At 42.3% G+C, this 23,240-nt stretch overlaps 1 protein-coding gene across 3 annotated transcripts in view; it reads right to left on the bottom strand.

Moving 5' to 3' along the window:
• SH3RF3 (SH3 domain containing ring finger 3) overlaps positions 1–23,240 on the bottom strand; it is a 381,928-nt gene that overhangs the window by 80,962 nt on the left and 277,726 nt on the right. For all 3 annotated transcript variants that reach the window (XM_090021443.1, XM_090021453.1, XM_090021464.1), the window contains one exon: positions 8,886–9,239. In XM_090021443.1, the coding sequence (XP_089877569.1) occupies positions 8,886–9,239 (354 nt within the window). The remainder of the gene's footprint in view (positions 1–8,885; positions 9,240–23,240) is intronic.

The raw sequence follows: 23,240 nt of genomic DNA, 5'->3' as shown, positions 1-23,240 counted from the left end.
TCGCAGAATCATACACTGCTGCTTCTCCAGGATCAGTAGCAGATAGGCAGGTAACTGAAGTCATCAAGAACAGCTCTGTGCAAATGATTCCAGGGATAAAATGTTTTGGGGTTTCTACCTCCCTGAGGATCTGGAAAAATGAAACTTGCTTTGTTTTGTGGGCAATGAGATTGTACACAGTGGAATATAACTCCCCACTACACTGCAAAAAACCCCATAGTCTTCTCTAGGTAGATTTAGAGATAAGCAAACTTTTTGGTTGCTTAATAAATCTGTGAAAATATATTGATGCTGAAAGTATTGCAAGAAAAGAATATAATATCTACTCAGTTACTAGTTGTTCTTTCAGGTGACTCTGCTTTCTACTGAGTTCTGATACGCCTGTGTAATAAGTCTGAAGATTTCAATCAGATAACAGGTCTTTAGACTACAAAAGCCTTGAAGAATAATATAATACTCCAATGTGAATGGTACATATTAAAAAGCCTTTTAACTTCTGTTGGTATCTATGAAACAATTAGTTAATACTACACACATACACACACACATATGTACAACTAGGCAATTTAAAAAATAATGTAAAAGGTTACAAGAGTGGTTTATACTATATTTTAACTAGGGATTCATAGACAGGGTGTTTGGCTCCAGTCCCACATAGTTTTGGATTATAGTTAATGGGTATAATAAGGATGAGTTCAAATTAGACTATGCTAAAGCCTCTTATGCTATTTGTGTGAGAATTTGGATCTAAATGGCTGAAACCCTACGGGACTGCTCATTGTGTGAGTCTACACATTCATTAAAGCACTTTTGTTATTTAATGCACTTTTGTTAGTGTGCATTAAATTTAGTACCTCTAATGTGAGGTACTAAATAAATGTACATTAGGCTACCCTAATATGCAGTAGTGAAAGCACATGCTTTTTTAGTGATGTTTAATGTGCAGTAGCCTATTTTTACTGCGCATTAGTGTATTAGCGCATTTTTACGCAACACTAACATGCAGTAAAATAGAACACTGTGTGCTAAAGTGCAGCTGTAGACATGTCCACTGTTACCTACTTTTCTGCCATGGTGAATGGGGGAACTCTTTTCAGGTCAGCTTGTCTTTTGAGATTTCAGTCATCTTTGGCTACAGTGTAATGTGAATTGTCCTGGTCAGTCTTTGTTCCCAAGTAAACTGGATCCTATACCATTATAAATCCAACCCTGAACCACATCTGAAGAGAATTTTAATTTCCCTGCTGCTTGACGCACATAAATTCAAAGTTCAGATTCATGTTTTCCTTGTGATCTACTTCTGGATTTAAATGTAACCTGCATGTTTCCTACTACAAGCTGTCACAGATTGCCTGTCAAACTCAACCGTGCTTCACCATTACATTCTCAGCCAAAATTCAATACTTCCCAATGACTTCTATGAAGAGAGTTATTTCAAGAGGATTTTTCCCCCACATAGTATCACTATTACAGGTAGAGGACCCTGCACAGAGGCTCCTTCTTGACCTTTCAGAAGGTGTAGTGTGTAGCTGGAAGCCTGCACTTCTTAACCAAGAGTTATTAATGGATTCTCTGTGCATGGAGAATAATTGTTCAAAAGATACATACAATGCTCTTGTGCCCTTTCCTCCTCACTCAGACATAGCACTGGTGTGCACAAAGCCATACTTCATTATTCATGAGATGCATTTTCTGTCTAAAAACCAGGGGGATTTGGAGCAGTGTTGACCTCTGACCTTTCAAATAGCAGAGAAGAATAATTCATAAGGGGTGAAAATGGAAGCAAGATAAGCCATCTGAGGCCTAGGCATGATTAGTGTGCCAGTGGGACTTCCTCAGCTGTCTAAGGCAACTCAGTCATGGACAGCTCCTCCGAACCAGTAACCTAATTCAACTCCACTTTTATCACAGGCCTGCAGCGTTACTACATTTTCAATACAAATCCATTTCACAAGCATGTTAGAACACTCTACATGATGGACAGACACTATTACTTTGTAGATGGGAGTTTTTATGTTTAATGGGCTACCCGCAGCATGCAGGCACCAAGCCTACTACATGCAAATTCTCCTGCAAATGAAAAGAACATCAAGCCAATACTTCTTTCATAGCTTTGTTTTCAGAGTATCATGGCTTTCCATGTGCTTTGCTTGTACTATTTTTTCTAGCTCTTACACTTCGAAGCAAATAATTGTACTTCCAAGGTTTTTCAGTCAATGAAAAGGTGCTTTTAGGCTGCCATTCATTTCCAAACACATTTAAGGCTGTGCAAGAAATCTATAAACAAATAGCAGGTAGTGGAAAGATGCTGAGCTGCTACTCCTTGTATAACAATGAGCATGTCAGTAAAGCCTGAAGCCCACAATTGTTAGCTTAATGAAGTTTACAAATGCTTTATTATATGAAGTTCCATACTTTGATTTGTCTTGGTGCATCTAAATGTTGAACACATATAATAGGCACCTTTTAGGAGAAATTAATGGCTTGCAATAATGCAGTGACTCCCAAAAGCCATATCAACACAACATAAGAGGTCTACTGTAAATCAGCTACATACACAAACTTTTGGCATGCTTGGTAAACTGTTAAGTCTGTTTTCAGAACCATTTTAAACTACTTTTTTTTTAATATAGCAATGTTCTGTGTTTGTGGGAAAGGATGTCATACAAGCGTATGAAATTCTGTAAGAAAGAAAGAAAAGATTGCAATAGAGGATATATTAATCCTGGCAGAGGCAGAAGGGCAAAGTATCTTACATATATTAAACTGAACAAAATGGTTTTATTTTTTCTTTCTTATAGAAGCACAGAGAATGAACATTGACAAGGTTCCTGGCAATTTCAAAGAGATAAGCAAAACTCAGGGTGTAAATAAAACTCATGGTATAACAAAGGACAGAATTTAGCTGGACATTTGCAATACAATTATTATTTCCAGTGTAAAAATATAATTCATTTGAATCAGCTGAATTAGAACAAGCAGAGTCTGAAAATATGATAGAATAAGCAGTTCACAGACTATATAATGACTTGTACTGCACAGTTAAGTCTAATATTGGAGCAATTTCTAAAAGGGAAGGAAAGATGCAGTATTTTTCTGCTGAATAACACAGCAGAGATTATCTATAGGTTTGAGAAAAGATTCCTTTGGTTAGCAAATGCTTTCTTATCAACCAAATTATGACCAGTTCTACCTATATTATTCCTCAAAAATAGCAATTACAGATGTGTAAATGCCATCAGAATATGTTCATTAGTGTTTAATATGCCAAATCAAAAATAAAATATAGAGTACTAAAGTTAGCTTTAAAATGACAACTATATTTTCCCAGTAAAAAAAAATCATCAGCTCAGTTTCCTGTTCTCTGATATGCTCAGAGTTGAGGTCATGACACCAGTTTTTGCCTTAAACGGTACATCTACAAAAGATGTTTACTGCACAGTTGACTATTTAGCTGCACAGTAGATGTCTCAGCATCTACATATCTGTTCCTATTAGGCTGGAGTAAACTAATTTAATCTGCAGCAAGATAGTACTTGTAAATACAGCCAGCCAGAAGTAAATACAAGTACTATCATGCTGGGGAGTAAAAAAACTCCGCAGCAGTGCATGTATAGATGCTGGAGAGGCTGACGAGGGCATGGGGGGGGGGGGGATGCTTGCTGGCTAGTCCCACACTGACGCTCCCTGGTGACTCAGCCAACCCCTTTGCAGCACGCTGAGCCAGGGGGAGCAACCCTGGGCTGGCAGGTTGGCCCCCAGGGCCCGCTGTCAGCTGGGGCTGCTCCAACCTGGCTTCACATGTTGTACATGAATAAATTCCAGAGCTTATTGCTCCAGAGTTCATTGCTCCCAGGCACATGTTCAAACTCTGAACCAATAACTTCCAGAGTTTATTTGTGTAGATGTGCCCACAATTGCTGATCTTAATATAAGAGCAACTACTCCATACTCCTTTAATGCATGTGACTGCATCATTAATTACTGTAAAAGAAGGGAACCCAACCTAGGTTGGATGGGTGGAGGAAGCACCGAGTTTTAGATTTTGGTTTCAAATGAAAATTATTTTGGTAGTTATAAGGAAAATAGACACATGGGATGCCTATAAATGCACGTTGAGGCTACTCTGATGCACTGTAATTACAAGGCATTGGAGCAGACTCGATTTAATCAAGTCTTCCGGACCGTGGTAATTACTGTGCTCCAGCAGCCTGCACCATCACATGTATCAGCCTCCCCACGCTGAAAAATGGAAACAGTGGTGTTTTAACTAAAGCTTGTTCAATGAACTTTGGTTAAAGCACTCCTGTTGCCATTTTTCAGTGCCAGGACACTAATGCACTTGACACTTTAGACCCCTCCTGCTTCCTGGAGCATGTGTATAAACACCTATTAATATCCCAGGTGAATTTGGGACCCGCTTTGCATCTGAAGAAAGACAGGTGGAAATAAGGGAAGTTCTAGTGTTGCCAACTATTATGATCTTGAGATACTTGGTGGTTTGCTGAAAGGCCTAGATCTCACAGTCATGTGATTACATGAGGATGACAACTGAACTTATTTGTAAAAAGATTTAAGTTTCTAGAAAAATTTGAACATATGAATAAGTCCCCCAAATGAGAAAGCAAATGTAAAAACCTCAAAACAGTTTTTAATTTTGTTTTGTATTTTAAATTCATTGTTTGTAAGTAAATCTCAAGATTTTGGAGGACTTCCTTCAAGGTCTCTGAATGCTTGTGGACTTTTGGAGGCCTGGACTCCTTGATTACTAACTGTAGTCTTTCCGGTGCCTCCAGCAGGATTTCACCAATAGATTTTCAATCTCAGGAATACACTGTTTGCTGTCCAATCCCCACCCCTATTCCAACCTAAGTCAAAAGGTTCTCTCCCCAAACTGTCACATAGGGTCTGTAGAGACCATGTCCATGACTTTCCCACCTCTTTCCTGTCTCTCCCAGCAATCTGTACAGGCCATGGCGCTAGTTGTGCCCAAGCACATACTTAAGCATTGGTTACACTAGATCTACAGCCTGCCTTCTGCTGCTGCAGAATAACAAGAAGATTTACCTTCATGTACTACATCCATACATGGAGGGACATGTGGTTTATGGTGCCACAAACCTCTTTGTGGTGCCATAAACTGCATGCCTTACACATTAAACCATGTGCTGCACTGCTAATTTGCATTGTGGGAGCAAAATATGCTACTGGGATTTCCCGGTAGCCAACACCCCCCCGCCCGATAAATAAAGCAGGGCAAAGCACATGAAAGTAGTGTTTGCCCAGACAAATGCGGAGATGGGGGAGCAGGTAGCCCAGGACTTCCTGCTTCTCTGTCTCCACACACTGCAGAGTCCCTGCACTGAGACACATGGCAGAGTGTGCCTTCAGATGGAGGAGCAGACAGTGCCTGGGCTGGCTGTTCCTCTGTCTCCACATGCTGCTCCATGGCTGGTTGGGGTGCAGGGTGCCTCAGTGAAGGGATGCCTACTAGCTAGCCCCACATTGAGGCACCCTGTGCCCCAGCCAGCCATCCCTGCAACACATGGAACCAGACTGGGAGCTGGGAGGAGCTGAGCAGTTTGCCTGAAGCAAGACAAATTGCCCCTCAACAAAGCGCACGTGCAGGGGTAAGTACTGCAGCACAAAGTAGAGGCACAAATGCTGCTGCTATTTGTGCTGCTGCAAGCACATACCCCTGCTCATCAGGATGTGGTCATATGGGTAGAGTATGATATCCTTAATCATGAAGTTGGACCCCTTGCTCTCCATAGTCCCAGTAAAGTCACAAAGAAGACTGGCAGAGTGAGAGGATGGGAATCTGTCCCTCAGTGATTTGGGAGCTTTAATATTTAGTGTCATGTTAAAGGCTAAAAGTGTTTCTGTAGTGTCTAGGTCCTACTGTGACCACTAACCAGAATACAATTATATTGACCAATTTTACTAAAACAGGATATGACAGAGATGGACTCTGGCTTGTTAGCTTAGGATAAACCTCTGTATTATTTAACAAAATGAATGCGGGAGCTGCATTTTGATTTATTTACAGGAATATTACAGCTTTTTGTTTTTAAAAGTTCAAGCATGTCATTTAAATGATATAAGAACGTGCATGTGACTTATTTGAGAAGTCAGGGTCCCTGTGCCAGATTTAGAACTTATTGTTATTCTACTGGCACAGATGCCACTGCTTAACACGTTGCAGGGCCATAATCTCACCTCCATTTGGCAGCCTATAAGTGAACAGATCAGACATAAATTACAGTCAAAAGGTTCTAGAAAGGTCATGTGAAGGGCAAATGCAGCTTCCTGGCATGTCACTGCACTATGTAGCCACCTCTGTTCCTTCTCAGTGTAAGCAATGGGCCGGCTGGGCAGCTAGCTGAATTGGAAGACAGAAATCAGTGGATGCTCTGCCACCTGTCTGCTTCCCATAAAACAAGAGTTTAAACTCTTGCTGATACATGGATATAAGCACCACTCAGAGAAGTGCTGCCTTCTGCCCTTATGCACTTTCAGACTTGCACTTATACGGACAGGGTGACACAGCCAATGGCACTAAGGCATATGAATGAGACACCCTAGCAGCATAGATGGGGAAGGCAGGGGCAGGGACAAAGTGAGCATATATGCCAGGTTCATGTGACTTTCTACATCTGATGATCTGTGACCCAGGTGTACATCGTAGGACCTGGGTCAGACTTAGCGGTGATCCATATCTGACGGCCAGAATCAGAGGGATTAATAAGCAATAAATATGTGCTTCTTGGAGGAATATGGAATTTTTGCCTAATATAAAGCTTGTAAGTTTGTAACCCACAAATGCAACTTGTCTGTCGTTAAGTTTAACCAAAATAATAAAACTAACTGTTTGTAGAACTGACTGGGCCCCAAAGGCGAAGCTGTAGCTGCAAGATTAGCTGACCTAACGGCTTTTGCTCAGGGTTCAGCCTTGACAGTAAAACTGGATCCAACCACCTGGCACACCCAACACATTTCAGGAAAGCATGTCTCAAGAAAGCATATTCAGAAAAATCTAAAAGGGTTGAGTTTAGTAATGTTAATTTCAAACCTAAAAATGCTGCATTGTAATTTACTTATTGGATAAACCTGAGTCTGGGTAGTAACCTTTTACGATAATTTTTAACACCTTTCAATACCATAGGGTAACAGCTATGAGGCAAAATTGTGAGTGGCTCTAAAGGCAACAGATTAGCATAAAACTAGGTATAAAAGGCGTGTGTGTCATATGACCAGCAGGAAGGAGGGAACAGAATGTTCATTACTTTTCCAAGCCCAGACTCTGGACTCCCAGTGTGAGTGAGGATCGGATCCTAATCAAGGGACCTTCCCCAGTAATCCCTCCAACAGCGTCAATCGGGGACGCCTGACTTTGCTGGAATCACTTGGCATGCACCTGGCATCGAGGAACTATCAATAAGTTGCCAGCCCCTGTCTGTCTATCTGTTGTTTTAAACAGCCCAGTGGCTGATACCCTCGCAGTGCCCACTTGGCCTGCAACAGAGTGATCCATCTATCTGTTGTTATTATCTGTTATTATTTACTATTAATACTTTAATACTGCATTATCTGCTTGTCGCATTTATCTTTCTGTTAACTGTTATGTGTGTAAGCTATAATAAATTTGCATTTGCTTCACTCCCAACTCTGCCTCCTCGATCCGGAACCAAACAGCCCAGTGGCTGATACAGTTGCAGCACCCAGTCAGCTTGCAACTAAATTGATACACTCACAGTGCCCAGCTGGCCTGTGACACGCATATGAACATCTCCCCTGCATTCAGCCTCCTTCAGACCTCCTTAGGGTACATACATAACATATTAACTATGAAGTGAATCGGCTTCACTGCATAGTAAAAGTGAAGTAGACACACGATCCACAGTGTTATGTCACAGCAGCATAACTGAGGGAGTAACCAGTGCAGCAGCTCCAGATGTCTCCTTTGTGGTGGGCAGCGGGGAGGGGGGGGCAGGGGAAGAGTACCTGTTGTCTCAGCAGCATGCCACAACTGGCACGGCCAGTGCTGCCCTGGGTGCTAAGCTGCACGGCTACACCTTTGGTACATCAAGGAAAGTGAGGGTGAAGTTACCTCTCAAGCTAAGGAGAAACTATGTGCAAGGTACATTGGTGTACCAGTTGTATGCATCCCACTAGCCAAGTTCAACCCAGTGTAGTCATTTGCTCAAATGAAAATTGGGTGTCCACCACTGAGTGGCCAGGCACTTATATAGCACCAGTATGGGCAGCCAGCTAGGAAGAACTGGTTGTGCCTCCACTTCTTCCTACAGAACAAACATGCCACGGAGCAGAGTACCAGATGATCACTACAGAGTAATCTGTGCTTCTGCAGCCTCACTCTAGTGTCATTTAAGGGAAAGCTAAACTGAAATTACTGGCACCCCAAGGATGGTGTAAAAATGAGAGTAGGTTGGTAGCTATATGTTTACATTCATGTAATCTAAAAATGGACAGAGTGATCATTCAGAAACTTTCCTGAAGGTGGGTGGAAGAATTGTGCCTTGGCTAACAATCCTGTTTGCCAAGCTTTATCCTACAAATAATTTTTACAGCACAGTTTGAAATCTCCCAAAATGTGGGGTTGCCAGAGAAATCAGGACAGACCCTTACCCACACTTATCACCTACAAAAATTCTATAAAAAACCAGCAGTCAGAGTAGTTGTCACTGGGGAAAACACAGTAAACAACAAAATGCTGTGCATAATATGTAATTATGCATAAAACACATCCATTTGTTTTGCTAATGTGTAGGTCACTGTGATAGTACAGATATAATAAATAGCATTATGTATTGGGTCTCATCCCGGTCTCAGCTCAGCGTAATGGTTAATTTGTGCATTTTTACCTGGGCTGGAGCACTGGATGAAAGATGAGTCAAATCTCCAATTCTGGCAGCAGCGCGAGGATCACTAGAGCTGATCAAGACAGGAGCGCTGATTTCCATGGAGTGCCTGTTATTCAGGGCCTGGGAGGACTTGTGTGTCATGCTGAGAGCTGTGAAAGAGTGGCGCTTCTTGGCATTCTTCTTGCCATCAATATGCCGCTGGATGGCACTGACTGCTCCAGTATTGTTTAAAGTAGAGCACTGGGTCAAATTTACAGCTGTGCTGGTGTCAGATGGCAAGGGAACATCACAACCAGATGCTGCAGCTAAGCACGTCTTGTCCATCTCAATAAGCTGCTTAGCCGATTCATTGAGCTAAGTGCAGAGAGGAAGGAAGGGGAAAAAAAAGAAGGGAGGAACATTAAAAGCTGTCACATCTTGCCTATGAGTTGGCGAGTTCAAATTCTGCGCTCATGTGAGAGGCAGTGGGACTTAATTTACAAAAGCATTAAACTTTCCCAGCATTTAAAAAAAAAACCCAACAGCTGAAGTCTACCATTCTAATACCCTTGCACATACATTGGGCATATGCCTAGTGAAGTCAATGGGGCTGTACTGTGAACTTGAGAAATTTTTCTTTAAGTACTGGCAATTACCAATAACATTATTTTTGTATTGTACTGGCCTGTATTGGATAGGTTAGGGCAAGCTGGAAAAGACAGAATGCTTTACTCTTTGAGGCAGCAGCCGGCTTTCAGCTCTCCAGGGTTCTATAGCAGGAACAGCATAGTATTTGTCTGGTTGAAGGGGAATATCCAAAAATAAAATTAAAATTCAAGATGTAACTTATATCCACAGCAGAGAAGAGATGCCACAGGGTAAGAATTCAGATCAGCTGGTCTACAAGCAGACAGTCAAAAAGGAAAGCACTCAAACCTACAGTGCATTTTTCAGGGTGTGACGCCAAGTAACATGTTTTAGACCTCAGACGGAACCAGTGTCAGAGCCAGGATAAGAACTCTGGAGTTCTCTCATCTCCTAGTTCTAGACACAGTTCAGCATGCTAGATTTCCTTCTACTGGACAATGCCCCTTTCAGCTCAACTTCTTAGGGAACTAAGGTCTGGCTAAGTTTTACAACACCACTGGTATTTAATAAATACACTATTTTATTCTAGTGGCGGGGAATATGTACGATCAAGTAAAGGTTGTCAGAATTCATTAGCCACAGTGTGGCTACAGAGAGCACGCTAACATTTCCATTATACCGCCTCACTTTTCCCAGCATCATCATTAATAATATATATGCCTGAGGTTTGCCATGTAGAGTCCCAGTCCAGAAGAGATTTCTTCCAAAATCTCTCTAATGTTTTTTTCTTGCATTTCTAACATAACTAATGTTTTTATCTTGATATGAGAATAAAGCAAAGGCTATTTTTAAACACCGTCACTTCAACCAAACAGTAACAGGGAGGCATCTTTCTGGCTTGTACAGGAAAGGCTATTTGTTCTCAAAGCTTAAGGAAGCAATAAATAGAAAACATTAAAAATGACTCCAAGGACCCTCTCCAAGTGTTTGAGATTTAGCGTGCAGTTTATGGAGAAGGTAAGATACGGCAAAGTCAATTTTCAGCTAACTGCTCATGATCATTTTAACACCCTGGTCCTAAGAAATAAAGAAAATGTGACGTGTGGAGCACCCACTGCTCTGAAGTTTCTGATTTCCCAGATAGTATCATTTGGGTAAGAAAGAGTTTTTTGTACATATATGGACAGTCTCTGGACCTAGATAAATGACAAATTCACAGTTCTATGAGGCGCATTCTGAATCAATCGGCTTTTTCCTTGCAAAACTCACTGACAACAGATTTATTGTTCAAAGTGTACAGAGAGCTGGTGAGAAAGGGGTTGTACAGCCAACCAACCTTTATATTAAACCAGAATACCATGCAATAAGCTTTCATATTTAATGAACAGAAGCAATACAGGAAAATGATACCTAAAGCCAAAGGCTGAGATAATCAAATATACTAAATATTGTATAGGATAAAATGATTATGATGATTATTATATATATTATGATAGCATCCAGAAGGTCCAGACAAGCATGGGGTCTGCTTGGCTACATAAAAATATTGAAAGACAAAGGTCTGCAGGGCAAGGATTAAGGATCCAATTTAAAAACAAGATGCAACAAGTGAGAGGAACGTACAATGAGAGTAATGGCGATGAGATCATGCTGTTGAACAGCCTGATGGCTCCAAATCGCTGCGACAATGTTTTAAAATATAAATAAGTAAATAAATAAATAATGCCAGCACTTTCCCCACAAGTCCACATAAGTCTTCTGGACTTCCGTCTCCAGTTTACAGAACATAATTCCTAAATAGGAGGTGATGAATATGCTAGTATCTAGAAAATAAACATCAACATGCTGTAATCCTTCATTCACTGACAGGCTCTACCAGTCAACCAATAACCTCCAATTAGTGATGTTCTGCTACTGACAGTGCTGAGAATAGCTGCTGGGAGTCACTGATACTGTTCAATTAGAAGGCCATTTTCTCAGCTGTACTCTTCAATATGGGACCATTATGGGAGCCAGCACAGTGTACTGCACCTGCCAATTTTTGCCTATAACAGCTGATCCCATTGCAGATTCTTCAAGAATGTCCATTATTTCCCACTTCATCATGTTCTAAATTGGAACAACCTAATATTTATTTGCCAGCAGGCTCCAAGTTGCAAGGAAACCAGATGGCTCAACAAACCTTAAGGTGTTCCAGCTCTGCTTACCCAGTCAATGAAGATATCCTAAATGAATCATTTGAAAATGTAAAGGAGGACTAGAGAAACTCTACCATACTTTATTATGAGATGAAAAAGTCTCTTTTCTACAGAAGAACCTGATGAAATAAATTTGCTAGCATTAAACTGGATAAGCAAAGAGCTTTATAAAGCACTGGGACTTCATGATTTAGCAGACGTGTCCCATGTGGAGAAAAACCCTCCTGCTCTTTACATCACAACTTGAACTACGATTCCATTTGTAATATCCAGTTTATAAATCCCACTGGTTGTCATCTAATCTGACTGTGAAGAAGACCCTTGTCATACAAGTAAACTCTTTTTTTACAAAGCAAAACCACCACAAATATGATGACAAGATTGCTAACATAAAGGGCTATGTAAATTATAACTTCATATCAGTACAAGCCAAAAAAAATCACTCTCAATTTTAATGCACTGTGTAAGCCAAAAAAGAAAGCAAAAAACCCCCTCAAACCAACCAATAGATCTAGGTAGGTAATAAAGAAATACACTAATAGGCTAACATTCAAAGCACTGGGCTTGGCAAGATAAAATTGTTGGAAATATTTTATAAGGCAAAAAAATCAATAGTATTATAGCTGCAACACTTCGTTGCAACGATCAAGCTCAGTAATTCTGGCTGTGGGTCCATGCTTCATAAATGCAGTAGGGCTAGACAAAAATGTCTTCCTGCCTAAACAGAAAGAATGAATTTCTCTTTGTGTATGCCTTACACAGCTCTTTTTTTAAACCATGATTACAACACTGAAAACATAAATTCATTACCATCTTCTGCTCCTCTCTAGAAAAGAAATGTTATTTTGTAGAAGCAAATCTTAATGGAGAGTGCTTTGTTATCCAGGAGCTCTGATCCACACACACTCCCAGGATTTGAACATTTCTGGGACTGTGTGGTTTTTCCACAATTTACTGAACTGTTTATTTCAGGATTTCCACTTTCAAGCACCTTGCTGATGTAAGATAAAAAAGACCAAAGCCAAAGTCCTGGCCCTGTTAACTCAATGGCAAACCAATTATTTTTTTCAGTGGGGTCAGGATTCCCTTCCAAAGGGAAATAATGTGATGAGTAGGGCCATTGTACGGAACTCAGTACGGACTGAACCCTACAAGCTGCTAAGTAATTTTATCCATTAGCTTAGTTAATGATATGCTGAGCTTCAAGCCTGTGAACAGTCCAACTGTTCAGCGCCAGAGTACTCAGCCCCTTGGAGAGACCTCTGCAGCCAATACTAGACTTTGGACAGAATCAAAAGAATATTTTGGAGGGGATTCTGTCAGGGTCGCTGTGAATCATAAGGCCCACTTTTATGGAGAGACTGATGAGAGTAGATCTATTAGCTGATTTTGGGGTTGTGCATGGCTAAATTAATTACACATCAACTTAAGCTTGTAAAGCTACCATCTCTCTTCCCCGTGACAGAATTCCCACACTTGTAGGAAATGCCCAGCTAACCGGGCATTGCTTTGACTAGCTCTGTCTGTGAAGAGAGCATATCCTTAGATTAAGCTAGCTCTCTGTCCTCTTCAGTGTCTGCCTCATTTCTGAACACATTTTCCCCTCAAAAGAGACAGTAATCAAGATCCAATTCATTTCAAAAGCTGCTGATCTTAGTCTGAGCCACACTACTCATTTATCCACCATCCAAACTATCACGCCTTTGGCCCCTAGCCAAAAACAGTCCATAACCAAGCCATATAAAAAGAACCAGATGAAGATTCCCCACCCCCTTTCTGGCTTTTAACTATGATTACTTTAGATATTCTACTTGAGCCTTTACCACCTGGACCACAAACGTACATGCATTAAGTTGGATCACTCCAAACTTCTCTGCTGCCAAAATTATTGTTTTATTAGTCTCTGGATAAACTTGACTGTTCTGCAGAATACATTATGATGATTTTCCCCTCTTTCTCCCACCTTTTCTTCCACCCCAATACGTTTCAGTCTGATATGCATGTGTTAAGAAAGGAATGGACAGAAACAGCATGAGCAGGTTTCTCTATTAAAGATGAGGTGATACAAGACTTTGGGCTGGATTGTGATTTGCAAGAAGTGCAAGTACTTCTGCAGGAAAACAATGTTTCATTCTTACCGTGCATGCCTTCTCTTGTAAGAAAAACCCTACATATAGGACTAAGAACCCCCCATCTCCTTGTGTAATGGACCTGGGGTCTAGCTATGAAGGATCACACACCCAATTAAATCCTTCACCAAGTGGATGAGAACGAGAATGAGGGAAGAATTACTTCCTTGCCAGACTGCATCATAATATGCTGCTGGTATAGAACTATATCAAATTACTATGTCATGGACAATGGAGGAAATAGAGGCAGCACTGGAATAAAGGACAGGCTTGAACTAGAGACTTTTGCAGGCATGGTAGTGTTGTCCAGAGGTGTAGCTTTTTATGGCATTTCAAAACCAGCGAAAGCCACAGCATGGATGCAGTTATGCCACTAAAAAGATGCGATGTCAAGACAGCTTCTTTTAGTCAGTGAATCAGCATAAAATCCAATGTAAATCAAGAAGTGGAAGGAGTTCTGCAGAAAAGCAGTGTTTCATGCTTTCTCCACGTGTCTCCTGTTAAGAAAGAGTTACCAACTGAACACATAAGGGATGCTGGTGATCAGATGCAGATATAAACAAACAAATGTAGGTCGTGTTAATTGCATGGTTCATTAGAAACAGAAATGGGAAAAGAAATCAGGGTTTCCCAAAGAAAAAAAAAGATAATTTAGTATGGAAAGAAATATTGAACTCAACATTTTAAGTATTACTACAGCAGGGTAAAAAATAAAATTAAAACTATTAATAATATTTCTTTAAAATGTCCCTCTGAGCAAGTTAAAAATGTGTATACCCAGACACTGCTAATTTTTATATTTTACAGTTCATAAACACTAAGAAGATTAAACACACTAGTATTGCATGCCTTGCAGAGACTTTGGTAAATTGTAGTGCCATGGCTGATTTTCTGATTAAAATTAACAGTCTGAACTTATTACAGTGCTTTCAGTTCAGACAAGGTGCTTGTAGAAAATATTAGGTCCTATCCTCTCATTAAATTGGTTTCACTAATAGTATTATTTATGCTCTGAAGCATGGTGAGTTGATTCAATGATAAAGAGTGTAACTGCATGAACTACTTCTGCTTTTGGCATACTAAGATCAGCATTTTTTGAAGTTTTCTTAACATTCTCATTTTGGAAAACTAAACCTACACATCCTAAAGTGATAAAGGAAACTTCTTTTTAGGCCATCTAAACTTTCCACCAGAGGGTGCAGCTACGCGAAATGCTTTACTGATCATTAGATTAATCTAAAGTGCAGACTACTCTAATGCACAGTAAAGCATTGCCTTCTACACATGCATAGCAATTACTGCACAGTATATTAGTTTAATACACTGTTTTATAGTACCTGTAGATACAGATACTAGAAAAATGGCATATTAACTGATGTGCCATACTGCACCTGCAGATGCTGATTTGGAGCAAATTGCTCTGTCAGCCTAGGCAGAAGTGGAGTCACTGAGGGTGGGAACTGCTGTCTCCGCCCAGGCAGATGCTACCTGCCAGCCACATGGAAATTGGGAGGATGGGTCCTGATCTTCACTGGGCAGGCAGGCAGCTGCCCAGCAGCCGGGACAGCTGTCCCAGCCACATGGAAATTGGGACTAGTTCCAATCTCCACGTAGCTGGCATGCAGTGTCCTGCCAAGCTGGGACAGCTCTCCACGTCCCTTGTGGCCTCCTGCTTTTAGGCTGACTGGGAGCAATTTGCTCCTGGTCAGCGTCTAAACATGCAGTACTGGGCATTAGCTAATGAGCCATTTTTCTAGTACCTGTAATGGCACATTAGACCAATATATTGTGCAGTAACTGCTGCACACATGTAGACAGTGATGCTTTACTGCACGTCTGATTAGTCTAATGTGCAGTAAAGTGTTTCACGTAGATGCACCCAGTGAATCCATAATTACAGTCATAGTAAAGGACTGTAAAAGAAATTAACACAACTGCTACAGAGCAGATCTCAGGTTTTACAAATAGGTTGATACAGGACAAAATATACATTTAAAGTCATATTTAATGCATGCATTTTGGATCTCCTCCTTTTATTTGTCAATAGTGAATAAAAACATCTCTAGAAAGCTCCTCAATTTGCTTAAGAGTTGTTTGAATGTACTGGATACTAGTTATAAAATTGTTACAGCAAATGCCAATTTATATACTCTTTCTTCTTTTGCACATGGAGACAAAGGAGGATTATAATGAAAACAAAAGCGTATTCAATAGATCTCAGAGTTAATCTCTGTAACAATCAACTGTTGCATTTCTTAATTTACTGCAAAGGAAGGGCTTGCAAATAAAGAACAGATTTTCTTGTAAGTGGTTTATCCACCACAGAAGACAAGACTCCAACAACAACCCAGTCTGATTCAGAGCAGATTTACTTTCTGCAGACTGAAGATGAAAAGAGCACAGTACATGGACAGCACTGCCACATGGACAACATGTACATAACTGTGCATACCCAGTGTCAGCATAAAATACACTGCATTTACCAAAATCCTGCCCCTGAATTTAAGATGACACCCCAAAAATTAGATTCCAAAACTGGAAAATTTATAAATATGTTATATTTTTCAGTTACAGAATCTAATTATTGGAGGGTTGTCTTATAGCCAGAGCCACAACTGAGGGTAAGCAGCAACAGGAGGGTAGGGGGTCGGGGGGGAGACAGGAGGCCTGACCCTCATCAATTGCTCCCTGCTACTTGTCTCCCATTCCCTGCTCTGCTTGCTTCCTCTGACTGCCCCCACTACTTCATAACCCTCAATGGTGGCCCCAGCTCTGGCCCCACTCCAGCCCAGGGCAGGGAGCACACAGTTGTTCTCGTCCCTGCCTGGTCAGGCAGCAGCAGCTGTGGCAGTGGCAGCCCCAGCCAGAGCTGAAGCTGGAGCCATTGCCACCACTGCTGCCTGGCTAGGCAGGGGCCCAAGCCACCATGTGCTCCACGTCCTGGGCTGAAGTAGGGCCAGAGCCAGTCTTGTTGATCAGGGTAAGCATTGGCAGGGTGATAGGAAGGTGGCAAAGGCTGCAGGGAGCAGATGGGAGTGGGGTCAGCTACTGCAGGTACAGCTCTAACTTCAACCCAGAGCCCAGGCTGGGGACAGAGCTGCATCCACTACCTTGCCCCTAACCCCCCCCACACACACACTTTGTCCTTGAATCCAAGATGAGGGGCTTCCCCCTTATATGTTGAAAAAACCCTCCTCATCTTGGATTTGAGTAAATATGGTACTTCGCTAGGACATGCTGCAATCCCTATATATTGTATGCTTTCCTAGCTGAGATACAGGTTTCACACTCTTCTCTAAAAGAGATAACCAAGCTGTCAACGGAGGAAGATAAATCCCCTGGACTTACAGTTCTCCAATAGCTAGTCTATATATTTTTTTAAACAGACCTCCTGATCATGCCAGATGTATACAAACTTAAAAACATTTTTGGGGAAAAATATGTTTAATTCTGTTTCTTGAAAGACAGAATATATTTAATAAGGTATTTTCCTGTTTAACAAGATCTTCATCATTAGCTGCAGTATCATTTCTAAGTCACTGTGAGAACAAAAGAATGGAAAATTTGGGAGACCAAATATTAGGACATGCTTGGAAAAGCTGTCAGCACGATTTTGCAAAATTCAAAATGCAGCAGCAGAAGTAAACTGGGAAAGCATTCACGCATTTTACTCTGCACAGCTACTTCAGGTATAAGGCATGCCAATGAGGACATGTTCTGTACACAGAAAGCTAATCCTGTTCCTGCTGTGTAGAGCAGTCGCATTTGTCCAGTACAGGATTCAGCTCCCTCTTTCCTCCAGGAGGGATCCCCAGATGACCCAGAAAGAAGTGGTGCTCAAAGAGTCATTGAACCAAATAGTGTGACTGCTTCGAAGTAGCTTCCTCAGCAGATCTGGGGCAGGAATCACAGCACTAAGTATTGGGAGACCAGCAGGGCGTGCAGGATCAACCAGGTCTGTACCCCCCTTGAAATCCAGGCCTTCTCAGTTAGTAGGTGACTTCATTTCCCCTTTGTGAGAGAGAACAGTGCTGAGAGGAAAAGTAACCCCCTTCCCAAATCCCAGACAACCTGTAGGATTAAACAGAATAGAGTCCAAGAAGCACCACCTCTATCTTCTGACTGAATTAGGGAGCAAGGAGGAAGAAATAAAGGACAAATAACTGCCCCAAATGCTTATTTTACTGCTTTCACTTCAGAGACTGGTGACAGGAGCGTCCCAGGTAAAAACAGGCCTCTTCATCTTAGATTTCACTTGCTTCCCCTGTTGAGAGCTTAAGCAGTTGGCACTTTTCTTGCCCTTGGGAGAAATCTTCCTGAAGCTGTTAGCATTACTAAAGCTGTTACCAGGGTTTGAATTACACTTTGACTCTTACGAGGTCTGCAAAAAAAAAAAAAGGTTGCCTATCATGATGCCATAATAAAATTGGAGACTCCCCCAGGATATGATTTTCAAATCTTACAGGGGAGCTCTCGTCTCTTATGTGGGGATCCAAGCACCTCTGTAATTCAAACCCTGGCTGATACTAAAGAGAAACAGAAGCCAAGCACTTGCTCAGTATACTTTCTCCCAGGTTGTAAGGCATGATGAGGACTGTGTGCCCAAAGTGAAATTTACTCCAATGGCTGACTTGCAATACCCTGCCTGTGCCTTTCCTGATTTATCCCAAACTTTCCAAAATAAATTGTATTCTAAAGTAAAATAATTCTGTTTAACATTTCCTACTGAACCATTTCAGTTTTGTCTAAATGGGCTGGAGAACTTCCAAGTCACATCTGTAATAAGATGCTTGCTTGACCCTTATTTACATGGCATCTTACACTGAGGTAGTTTTAGACACGGTAGGCACAAAATGAATGATACTGCACCAGATTCCATGTAAATAAGGGTCAAGAAAGCATCCTATTATTAAATAGCAGAACTAACAGTAAATCAAGGGAAGACTGTGAGGGACAGAGGGGTTGCCACATTACCCTCACCTCCTTGTTTAGAGGTAATGCAGTGCATAGAACATGGACCACTGTCAGTACCTTTAACAGAATTTCACTAGAGAACATAGAATTGCATAGGCCATGGAAGCAAATATACAAACAATCTGTCAGGGGATGAAGGAAACACAAAACAAAACCATGCATATTATCTGTTTTATTGGATAGAGCAAAAAATACAATGGGCAAACTTTTAAGAACCTGATAGGAGTCTACACACTGCCATATGGCAATGTTGCTATGGCTCCGTGCTTTAGTACTTCCTTTTGGAAGTGTTGGCGAAGTACAGGATAGGGCGTTGGGGCCTGGTGGCCCTGTGCCCAACCCAAGAGTCTATTGGATTTAGCTGCATAAAGGAGTTACCCAATTCTTTCCTGCCACAACTTGATGTTGGATGGTACTTTAATCAGGAGGTGTTCAAATCCACTGCAGCTAGACTTCAACGCGCCAGACTTAGTCCATCTTCCCAGGCTCCAACCTCCCCTGCATGCCGTCCACGCGCCATCCAGATGTTAAAGTGTCTGCCATGCCCTGGATCTCAACAAGTGACCTCTTTCTCAGCTTTGTACTTACAGGCTCGTGGCTGACTCACGCCTGTCTCCCTGTTTTGATAGTCCCCAGGGCCCTAACAGTCCTCCTGTCAGACCATCATGAAGAAAAAAAAGAACTAAGGAAGAACACAGGATACGTAACTTGAATTCAGGTAAGTTCGCCAGTGACGTGGAACCTGGCAGCTTACATGCAAATTCTTCTCACTGCGGTATGCTGGGCCTTGAGGATAGTGGAGTCTCTCCCTTTCTTGCAGGGCCCATACTCCCCCAGCTTAAATGAAGAATAGAAAGAAAAATCCTGGTCCTTTTCTGCAGAGCTGCTGCCCAACCAGTCAGCCCCCAGCCTATACTGATGCATACGATTATTCCACTCTGCCCTCCAGAATATCTACTACTCCCCCTGGCTTGGTGTCATCTGCAAACTTGCTGAAGGTGCACTCTATGCCATCTTCCAGGTCGCTGATGAAGACACTGAACAAAAATGGCTCCAGAACCAACCCCTGGGGCACTCCACTTGATACCAGCTGGCAACTGGACATTGAGCCATTGATTACTACTCTCCGAGCCTGATGCTCCAGCCAGTTTTCTATCCACCTTACAGTCCATTCACCTAGCCTGTATTTCCTTAGCTTGCCTAAGAGAATGCTGTGGGAGACTGTATCAAAAGCCTTGCTAAAATCAAGGTACACCACATCCACCAGTCTCCCCACATTCACAGAGCCAGTCACATCATTGTAGCAGGTAATCAGGTTTGTCAGGCATGACTTGTCCTTGGTGAATCCAAACTGACTGTTCCTAATCACCTTCTTTTCCTCCAAATGCTTAGAAATGGATTCCTTGAGGATCTGCTCCATGATTTTTCCAGGGACTGTGGTGAGGCTGACTGATCTGTAGTTCCCTGGATCCTGTTTTTTCCTTTCTTAAATATGGGCACTATGTTTGCCCTTTTCCAATCATCTGGGACCTTTCCTGATCACCATAAATTTTCAAAGATGATGGCAAGTGGCTCTGCAATGTCATCAGCCAACTCCCTCAGCTTTCTTCCCCCTGTCCCTGCTCCAAACCTCTCCCTATATAAGAAAGCTATATAATATATATATAGCTAAAAAATGTTGGGTTCTCATTTTTTGACGGTCTCTGTCTCTATAGCAGCTTTTTTTTACAAGGTGAGGTTTGGGGGCAGGGAGTACGGGGCAGGAAAGGGGAAAGGAAGCTGTATATAAATATCTTCCTAGTTGTTGGGGGTGGGGTGGGTGAAGAGAAGCTATATATTTTTATGTAACTCCTCCCCACCAAGGCTGATTGCTTCTTTTGTCTTGTTAACTCAGTTTGCTCAGTATTTATCACCATTACCTAACAAAATGTACTTTAGGCCATATGAAGCCAATTATTTTATGTTTAGGGTAAAAATAACTTCACTTGTCATTTTTTTCATTTATATGAATCAAGCATTCAGTTTAAATCCACACTCATGGGCATTGTGGCCTGTACTGTATCAATCTGAATGTGGTCTAATATTCCAGAGATTTCTGTTTCTGGGGTTCATAAAATCATAGAAAATTATGGTTGGCAGGGACCTCTGGAGGACATGGACTCCAACCGCCTCTGCAAAGCAGGACCATCCCCAACTAGATCATCCCAGTCAAGGCTTTGTCCAGCTGAATCTTAAAAACCTCCAAGGATGGAGATTTCTACAACCTCCCTAAGTACCTGTTCCAGTGCTTTACTACCCTCCACGTGAGAAAGTTTTTTTTAATATCTAATCTAGATTTTCCTTGCTGCAACTTTAGACCATTGCTCCTTGTCCTGTTATCTGCCACCAGTGAGAACAGTTTAGCTCAGGGGTGGGCAATTATTTGGGACTGAGGGTCATATAGGGAGTTTTGATGAGCTGTAATAGGATGGTCAGCACCTCGCCTTGCTCCCCTGCAACAGCTCACCAAAACTCCCTATGTGGGATGGGGCTGTGGGAGGGCTGATTGAGTTCAGTGTTCTGGCCACCTGGGATCACAGGGTAGGGTTGTGGGGAGCCCCTGCCATTTGGGGAGATGTGTAGGGGTGTAGTCCATGCATGGCTGGCAGGGGCTGCCTGAGCACTAGGTCCCAGAAGCTGGCAGGAGGTGAGGGGAGTGAGGAAGAGACAGGGGGTACATACAGCAGAGCTCACCCCACAGTGTGGTCCTCAGCTGCTCCCGTGGTGCTCCTCATGGGGCTCAGCCTGCACCCAAGGCAGCCCAGGCCATGCTCCAGCCCATGCCCACCAGCCCTGCTGTGGGCAGTGTGCACAGCTTTCTGGCGGGGCTGCTCCTGGTGTGGCTGCAGCCACCTGGGTACTGTCTGGCTCTCCTCACTTCCAGTGGCTACTTCTCTTCTTACCCCTGCCTCACTGCTCTGGGCTGGGAGGAAGCTTCAGCTAGGCGGCTCCTGACGCAGTGTGTGAGGCTCCAGGACCCAGCTACCTTCCACCCACTCGGCCACTCAAGTGGGTGGAAGGCATTAATATCTATACCATCTATTCCATTAACATCTATACCAACTACTCCATTAACATCTATACTGACTATTTCTTGATACTTATTCTTTTTACACTAGCTCAAGATAGGCAATTGTGAGATTTTTTTTTGGTGGGGTTTTTTGGTTTTGTTTTAAACAGGGAAAAATAAAACCCAAAAATTTTACCCAGCTTGAGCTGCTGAAACAATCTACAGAACTTGGCTGTCAGAGGTGATCAATGGCTGAAAAAGACAAAAGCCTCTAGTATGTAACTCCTCTAGACAGGGACCAGAATACTGATTATGTGCTCTAGACCTGCTTCAAACCCCATGGGGCTAAACACATTGCTGAACAGAAAAATAGCACATAGGGCCTCAAAGCCTATGATGAAACTAAAACCTATTACCCCAAAACCTATGAAGCTGCTGAGCCTTGCTGGAAAAGCTGAAATGTTTCAAAGCCAATTCTAATGGCAAAAGCTAATAGTAAGTAAAGTACTGCTCATTTAGGGGTCCTATTTCCACAGGTAGAGACTAAGGGATTGATGTTTTGCCTGAGGCATTTTTTTCACTTCAAAACAGTGTAAGGGTATGAAAAACCTCAGAAGAGATTCCCTCAGCTATTATGGCAGGCCTCAGAGTCTACGCTGTAACTCCCTCTGGATCCCAGGGACAAGATATCTAGCTGCTTCTTTGAATATTGATTCTTGATGAGAAACCTATCACTGAACTACCTCACTGTTCTTAGCAAAACTCTAAGTTCCCTAGCAGTGAATTTAGTGATTACAGGAGGAATTTGATGGACAGCAGTGGATGGATCTAAGTTTATCTGCGCCACATCTGCAGTGATCCTAAGCTGCCACTGGGGAACAAGCCAAACCCATTCTCTCCTGTTCCACAAACACATGCTGAAAAAATGTGCCATTGCCATTACAGCAATGCCACACCCAAGGCTGAGAGCCTGAAAATGTCCTGAGCTCATGCCAAAAAGTGAGAACCCAACATTTTTCAGTAAACAGCATGTGCGGAGTGGGAGTGAATGAAGTAGGACTTGCTTTTTGGTACAGTAGTGACCTTGGGATTGCTGCAGGGCTAAGGAGCTTGTTACACTAATTCTGGGCAGCTCCTGGAGCTCATAACACTGGTATTGTCTGCACATTAACACCTGAAATGCAGCTCAACCTTATGCCACTTCAGGGCAGGATTATCTCTGGTCCATGTTACACAGCTTATGTCTCACTCTAGGCTACACCTTTGTGTAAACATGCCCACCCCGGCGGCCTTGCCCCATAGGCCTTGATTGGGCCTAGTGGCCCTACCCAGCCCCCCAAGATTCCCACTTACTGTCCCCCCAGCCCTCCCCATTTGCTTGTGACTGCCCACGCTGTCTGCTAGGGCTGTGCGAAGCTTCGGTAACCAATTCGATTCA

This window comes from Crocodylus siamensis, chromosome 1, assembly GCF_052110815.1.
Source record: "Crocodylus siamensis isolate JL-2025a chromosome 1, ASM5211081v1, whole genome shotgun sequence".
Lineage (NCBI taxonomy): Eukaryota > Metazoa > Chordata > Crocodylia > Crocodylidae > Crocodylus > Crocodylus siamensis.
This window is presented reverse-complemented; position numbering and strand designations above follow the sequence as displayed.